At 41.5% G+C, this 8,489-nt stretch overlaps 1 protein-coding gene across 1 annotated transcript in view; it reads right to left on the bottom strand.

The window, feature by feature from the left end:
* Positions 1-2,019: 2,019 nt before the first annotated feature.
* IFNGR2 (interferon gamma receptor 2 (interferon gamma transducer 1)) overlaps positions 2,020-8,489 on the bottom strand; it is a 32,797-nt gene continuing 26,327 nt past the window's right edge. The window contains exon 8 of the mRNA XM_006862602.1: positions 2,020-2,184. Coding sequence (XP_006862664.1) covers positions 2,020-2,184 — 165 coding nt within the window. The remainder of the gene's footprint in view (positions 2,185-8,489) is intronic.

Genomic DNA, 8,489 nt, shown 5'->3' with positions numbered 1-8,489 from the left:
GTTACAAATGTTTAGAAGATGAGCCAATGGCTAATTCCTCACCAGGTACAGGGCCCATCCTGGAATACAGAAAGTTCTATCTCCTGGTGCTAGAAGCTTCCTATACCTGCACCAGCAGCTCCGCTTCCCACAAACCTGACTCCCAGCACTATCAAGATAAAGCTGTTTGCAGGTGTGCAAGGCAGCTAATCTTTTACCATGGCCTTTCTGAAGCCAAACTTCTCCGTTGTGTGATATATTGCAAATCCTATCATCAATGCTTGTTATTGAGGGCTGGTGTAGGATCTACAAGGTCAGCAGTTCAAACCCACCAGCTGCTCCTTGTAAACTCTATACAGGGTTGCTATGGGTCAAAACTGACTTAACAACACTTAACAACAATGAGCAAAATGGAATCTTGGTTTGGCATTACAGGATAAGCACTGGGCAATGGGCAACCAATCATAAGGTTTGCAGTACAAATCCACCAGCAACTCCTTACAAACCCTATGTTGTTGTTGTTGCTAAGTGCCATTGAGTCAGTTCTGACCCATAGTGACCCTGTATAGGGTTTCTGAAGAGCAGCTAGTAAGCTTGAACCACCAACTTTGCAGTTCAAATGATTTTGCAGTCTGGCGCATTAACCCACAGTGCCACAGTTGAGTGAGCCATTTCCTTTGGCAGTTATGAGTTCAGTGAGATGGAGCGAGTTGCAGAATCCCGGGACATGAAGGAGGGGAGGAGTGGTGATTGGTATCAAGGATTATGGAGTGGTAAGACATGTTGGAAAAGTCAGACAGCTGGAATAGCTTTAACCTCCAACTCCTAAGGACCAGCTTCATGCTAATCTCTCTAAAAGAAATTATTCCTGCAAGGAACTTCTTTCTAAAGCCAACCATACAGCACTTATGTCACTTTGTATAGAAAGTGAATGAAGACACACATCCATTCCTTTAATGTTGTTATTAACTGTCATTGAGTCAGTTCTCACTTATAGTGATCCTGTATAGGGTTTTCAAGGAATGACTCGTGGGTTTGAACTACTAACATTGCAGTTAGCAGTCCAATGCTTATCCTATAGTTCCATATCCAGAGTCCTCTTTAATAGTAAAAGTCTTAGAAATGGGGTATATACAGATGTGTATATATCTATATCCTGGTACCATCAGATGATTTGTAGGCTCTGTGGATGTCAGTCTAATCTATTCGCTAGTTCTCCTGACTGCTCACAAATGACTGATTGCCTTGGCCAGCAAAGCAGGACTCACCATATTCAAATGAAGGACTCTCGTAACTTCTGAAAATTCCCTTTTATAACTTTTGAGGGACTTAAATGACAAGTTCAGAAAGTTTGTGCCAAGTGCCACAGGGTCTTGACAGCTCTACTGGGTGTTATTTCAGAAAACAAACCTATGGATGTAGTAATTCTAAAAAGTTGAGACTTTGCAGAAAATAGGCCAAAATAAAAAAGGCAAAGATGGAGACCTCAGAAAAGTAAACTAGACAATTTTTATTTCTAACTTTAACAAAACAAAACTTAAATTACTAGGAAACTATGTACAGAATTAATCACATTTTGCACATAAGCAGACTGGATGTGACAGGCCCCTTTGGTACCCTGGTTGGAGTAGGCTGGGGAGGTCTGAACCCAATCCACTAACTCCCTGCAGGTTCTGGAGAGAACTCAGCCTCTAGATTACCCAGGCTGTCATTCTCTCCTCTCCAGCCGACACTGAAAACCAAAACCAAGACATCTGAGGTGTGTCAGAGTATCTTGCTTAAAAATAATTATGTGCCTTTTAGTGTTTAAGAAAAAACCATATTCTTTTCTGGGATATCTTTGTAGGAAGTGGTATGATTTTTTTAAAGTCTTAGTTTAAGGGAATATAACCCAGTAAGCTTCTCTCTCCCTAGACCCGCCCCCTCTCATCAGATGTCCATATGGGCTTGTTAGTGGCAGGAATCTGGAGCAGAGGGCTCTGTGAGGCCCACACGGGAATATTCGCAGTTTCACTGGTTCAGCATCCTCTTCCCGTAACTTCAAGTCGAAGCTGGGCCAATGCTTTGGTTCAAAGTGTTTTCAGGAGCATCTTCTTGCTCCTTTTCTGGAAACAAAATGATGGATATAGTGTCCCAGGCATTTTCCTTCAATGAATTGTCCTTGTCCAGGGCCTCCAAAACAGGATGTGCTGGATTCTTTAAATACTTGAAAAAGTTGAAAACCAAAATTGTAATTAGTTTATCAGTTCAACATAGCAGGCCTTTTATTTATTTTTCAATGTTTTACTGTGAATTATGTGATAGTTTACATGGGAGAACATTAGTTTTACATTCATCCTATCGTATATCGTTTCATTGCTATGGCTACAATCCCCTCAATGCATCATCAACCAACCAAAGGGTATACACTACAAGCCTGCCCCCTGGTCGTCAGCACACAGCCCCTCTCCCTCTCTGTGTCTAAAGTCATCTGCTCCATCTCTCCACGTCATCGTCTCTGCCTCCATCTCAGGCATCACTGCTCTCCGCTCTTCTCCCTTGATAGTCCCAGGGACCTCTGCTCCTAGACTGAAGAGTTAATCACTCTCCCCCTTGCTACAAAATGTCTACCTTTACATTTCTAACCCTCACAAGCAGTCCTGATAACAATTATTCACTATTGTATCCGCATTTCATTTCATCAGCCCCGCCTAGACAGACTGGATACTACTGGAGACTCTACCTTCCTCCAGGCCCTCTGGATCTAGGTTCCCTCTTGAAAGCTTGTAAGCCAGTCACTTCTTGCCTTTGTAGCCCCCCCATTTTGAGTAGGCCTTTTGTTTTTAATTGTCAGTTATATTTTGTTCACATATAATTTCCTATTCTAAGTATTGATGAGACAACTTCTAAAACTTAAACACCCCATGACACCCATCATCTCATGAATAATTTTAGTACTACTACTCAAAGGGCCTCTGGTAGCGTACTGGTTACAAATCGAGATGCTAACTTTAGGGTCAGCAGTTTGAAACTACTAGCTGTTCCGCAGGAGAAAGATGAGGCATTCTGCTCCTGTAAAGATTTACAGCCTCGGAAACCCTGTACAGGGTCGCTATGAGTCGGAAACGACTCCACGGCACACAACAACAACTCAAAGGCCCAGCCAAGTGAAGACTCTGAAAGTGTAAACAGGCCTAACTGAGGAGTAACCAGCTTGTTCTGGCTACAATTGGTACAAAAAACAAACCCCAAATGCAAAGTAGCCAGTGAGTCAATTCTGCTTCTTGGAGATCCCACACATTATGGAGGAGATCTGCTGCTTAGGGCTTTTGTGGCTGTGATCTTTAACAGATAGAGATAGCCAGGTCTTTCTTCCATGGCAATGCTGGGTGGGTTCAAACCACCAACATTTAGGTTAATGTTGTTAAGCGCCGTCAAGTCAGTTTTGACTCATAGCGACTCTGTATAGGGTTTCCAAGGAACGAATGGTGAACTTGAACCACCAACCTTACAGTTTAAACCGACCTTGCGATCCAGTGCTTATCCTACAGTACCACATTTAGGTTAATAGTAGAGTACAAATCATTTTTGCCATCCGGGAACCAGCACTGAATGCAGGTCTGTGGATTATTAATCTTAAAACATCTCAAACTTTTCAGTGAGGGAGGCAATAGGACCTCCTATTCACCTAAGAGGGGGAGAAAGAGGGAAAGTTGAGTAGTACTTTTCTCAGCCCTGTCCTCTACATCTTGTTTCTAGCTTTACACAAAACACAGCAAGGAGAGAATGTGGGCATGTAGTATGTTGGCCTGTGAAGCGAGGGAAAGTCAGGAGGATGTGGTCCTCCAGTGCTTAACTTTCCCCTCCTGTCTCTGTGCCTACTTATCCAAAATAGTACAGTTTGTTGTACTGTGGTGTCTTACGTGTTGCTGTGATGCTGGACACTATGTCAACAGTATTTTAAATACAAGCACGGTGACCTTCAGTAAAGCTTCCACACTAAGACTGGGAAAAAGGACCAGGCATCCACTACTAAAAAAACTGGCTAGTGAAGGCTTTATGAATTTATGGCTTTAGTGAAGGCAGAACATTGATACAGTACTGAAAGATGAGTCCCTCAGGCTGGAAGCCACTTAAAATATAACTTGATACATGACTCAAAGTAGAGTAGAATGATGTAGATAGAATAAAGCATTTGGGAGTTTCATTTGCTGATGGTGTACAACTCAAAATGAGAAGAAACAACTGCACACATCTATTGGTAATTCAAATGTGCAATGTACAAAGTGGAGTCCTAGTGTGGCACTGTGGGTTAATGTGCCAGACTGCAAAGCCGTTTGAACTGCAAGGCCGGCAGTTCAAGCTCACCAGCTGTTCCTTGGAAACCCTATACAGGGACGCTAGGGGTCGGAACTGACTGGACGGCACTTCACAACAACAACAACAATGTACATAGTATGAATGTAAGAAAACAGAAAGTTGTCAAAAAATGAAATAGAAGCTTAGGCATTAGTGAGCTAAAATGAACTGGTATTGGCCATTTTAAATATGACAATCATATGGTTTACTATGCCAGGAACAACAAATAGAAGAGAAATGGCCTCACATTCATCATCAAAAAGAGTATTTCAAGATCTATCTAGAAGTACAATGCTGTCTGTGATAACCTGCTTTCTGTACACCTACAAGGAGTCCTGGTGTGGTGCTGTGGGATAAACACTGAACTGCTAACTGCAAAATAGGTGGTTCAAACAAGACGCTTCTTGGAAAACCTACGCAGGGTCTCTGTGAGTCAGAACTGACTTGACAGCACTAGACAACAAGAAGTCAGAACGGTTAAAACCACTATTATTCAAATTTCTGCACTAACCAGTAATGCCCCAAATGAAGAAACTGAAGATTTTACCAAACTTCTGAGAAGTCTGAAATTTTCCACCTTTGAAAAGAAGAATTCTGAAGGTCCCCTGGAATTTTATATTGAGGTTTATAGAATGCTGGACCTAGTGTGCTGTCATGAGCAGGTGGAAACTGTTTTATAAGAATGTCATCCTCTGTAATATGATAATCATATGTCCATCCATAAGGAATTGAGAGGACATCAACTGTTCTGGAAGTTGTAGGTGCTCTTGAAATTTTCAGGGCAAAACTAACTTGTAGTTTTTGTGTGTTTTTTTTTAACATTACTTCCCGGTTCCTGACTTGCCTCCACATTACAGGTATCTGATTGAAGACGTTCCTTAGTCTCCAGTACTTTCTTGTCCACGACACCTATTGTTCTAGGATAAGACTGATCACAATTTGCAGGTCCCGGATTATCTGAAATAAACTTCTTAAAACATTTCTCCTGATATTGTAGACTATTGCCTCCTTTTACATTATACTGTGCTTTTGAAACACTGGAGTTTCCTGGGCCTGGAGCTTCTTTCTCAGTGTTAGAGCCAACAGTAAAAGAACTTCCTATGGTAGCTAAAGAAAGAAATGGTGCATAGACACTGGATGCCTGCTGCTTCAGGAAAGGTACCTGGTAGGACCCAGGACCCACACAGTCCTCAGTGCTGCCACCCTCAGTCAATCTGAATAAGCAAGGGGGCCCGATCATATGGCCTGGGGGAAGCTGGGCATAGAAAATGGCTGAAAACAGGGTGGCTATCATATTTCAGACATTTTGTCAGGAGGGACCAGTCGCTGGAGAAGGATATCATGTTTGGTAAGATGGAGGGTCAGAGAAAAAGAGGAAGACCCCCAATGAGATGGACTGGCCAAGTGGCAGCATCGATGGACTCAAGCGTGGCAACAGTAATGAGGTTGGCCCAGGATCGGGCAGTGTTTTGTTCTGCTGTGCATAAGGTTGCTATGAGTCGGTACTGACTCGATGGCACCTAACAACAACAACAACAACAACAACAACAACAACAACAACAACAAAGAGGCCTGAAAAGCAAAAGGAAGCTGAACCAGTCAAAGGGTGCCTGGGGCAAAACTGCCGTAAATGGATAAACTATTTCATTGGGTCGATCTCGGCACCCACTAATTAGTGTCAGAATCCTCCTATGTTGATTTCTAGCCTGATGGTAAAATGGAGGAAGGAAGCATAACCAAAAAAATGTTCCTAATCAATCTTCAATTAAACAGCGGAGTACTCAGAAACTCCTCTGAGATAAGAGATTAAGCAGTAAGTTTCTGGCACTGGCCCCGCCTACTTCCCCCTCCCTGATAGTATTTTGTGAGATCAATGACATATGCACTGGAAATACCTTTCTTCAACAATATAAATGGTGACTATATATGTGGACCTTGCTAGATGAAATACACAGGAATCAAATTGACTGTATCTGTGGAAAGAGATGATGGAGAAACACAATCTCATCAGAACAAGGCCAAGGGCCAACTGTGTAACAGACCATCAATTACTCAGATGCAAGTTCAATTTGAAGTTGACAAAAATGAAAACAAGTCCATAAAAGCCTAGGTAAAACTCTGCGTATATCCCATCTGAATTTAGAAACCATCTCAAGGACAGGTTTGATACACTGAACAACAATGAAGACCAGGTGAGTTAATGGGATGACAGCAAGAACATATATACATGAAGAACACAAAAGGTCAGTAAAAAGACATGAAAGTTGGTACAACCATTGTGGAAAATTGCAAAAATGAAGGAAGGCCATGTCTGCCTTCCTCTGGTTTCACTAGGGAGATTGAGAATCAAACTCAAAATCAACCCAAGGCTGATTATGAAGTAGAGGTCAGACATGTTTCCACCCTTCAACCTTCTTTATCCTACTCTGGCACCAACCATCCCTCACACAGCATCCTCTGCTTCACATCTTGGCTTGATAATCTGTTCCAAAAGCCACACAGAGCTCAGAGACAATATCCATGAATGTGGGGTTTATTAAGAAAGTGGTGTTGTTGCTAAGTGCCATCAAGTCGGTTCCGACTCACAATGAACCTGTATGGGGCTTCTAAGGTGTGACTGATGGATTGAAATTGCCATACCAGATTCCATTAAAGAAGTGAATAGTAACATCAGGGAGAAATATACTTCTCAGACATCACTTGTATGAGACCAAAAGGGCAGTATTTGCCTCAAAACAAAGCTCAGAAAGCAGGAAGGGACCAGGAAAAACAAACAGAAATGGAAAACATAGGGAGAAAGTGTGAAGAGTGGTCTTACATTGAGGGGGATTGTAAATAATGTCACAAAATAAAATATATATTGTAGAATGGAAACTTATTTGCTCTTTAAACTTTCACCCAAATCTCACACACACACACACACAGATTAAGAAAGAAAGCCAAATTGGATGTCAGAAGAGACTCTGAAACTTGTTCCTTAACATCAAGTAGCTAAAGTGAACAAAATAATGATGAAGCAAGAGAGCTGAAGAGAAGATTTCAAAGGGTGGGTGACTCAGGAAGACAAAGTACTATAATGAAGCGAGCAAAGACCTGGAGTTAGAAAAGTAAAAGACAAAATCAAAGGTTTTAAAAGAAAGAGAACAACATTTATCAAGAACTAAAAGAAGTGAAGAAAAACGCCAAGTCTTGACTTGTAACATTGAAGGGTTCTATGGACAAAATATTAAATGACTCAGGGAGCATGAAAAGATGGAAAAAATACACAGCCACTGTACTGAACAGATCAATGTTCAGCCAGATCAGCAGGTTGTTAGTATATGATCAAAAACTGATGTTATTGATGGAAGAAGTATGTCTCTGAGCTCTGTGTGGCCACTGTAACAGATTATCAAGCCAAGTGTGAAGTAAAGAACGCTGTGGGAGGGATGGTTGGTGCCAGAGTAGGATAAAGAAGGTTGTAGGATGGAAGCATGTCTGACCTCCACTTGGGAATCGTCTTGGGCTGGTTTTGAGTTTGATTCTCCTCCCTAGTGAAGTCAGAGAAGCACAGAAGGGACTGACAAAAAAATTCCCCAAAACAAGACTCCAGGAATGAATAGAATGCAAATTGAGATGTTTCAACAGATGCAATGCTGGAAGCACTCACTCATCTATGCCAAGAAATGTGAAAGAAAGCTACTTGGCCTATAGACTGGAAGAGATCCATACTTGTGTCCATTCCAAAGAAAGGTGATTGTAAATTACCTATCTGTATCATTCAAATAATATGCAAGAAAATTTTTGCTTTAAGGTATTTCAAAAACAGTCGCACAGTTGGATCCACATTACATCGACAGGGAACTTCCAGAAATTCAATTCAGATTCAGAAAAGGATGTGCATCAGGGATATTGCTGCTGATATCAGATGGATATAATCCAAGAATCTAGACCCTATGAAGAAGAATGCAACATCAGGGCTGGAGGAAGGCTCATTAACAAACTGTGGTATGGGAACCATACAGCTTGCTTGCTGAAAGCAAAGAGGACTTGAAGCAGTTACTGATCAAGATCAAAGATACAGCCTTTTGTATGGGTTACATCTTAACAGAAAGCAAATAAAGAAAACCTCACAACTGGACCAATAAGCAACATCACAATAAATGGAGAAAACAGTAACATTTTCAAGGATT

The sequence above is a fragment of the Chrysochloris asiatica genome, unplaced genomic scaffold, assembly GCF_000296735.1.
Source record: "Chrysochloris asiatica unplaced genomic scaffold, ChrAsi1.0 scaffold00049, whole genome shotgun sequence".
Classification (NCBI taxonomy): Eukaryota; Metazoa; Chordata; class Mammalia; order Afrosoricida; family Chrysochloridae; genus Chrysochloris; species Chrysochloris asiatica.
Note: the sequence above shows the minus strand (reverse complement) of the source record. Positions and strands in the feature narration are given on the sequence as shown.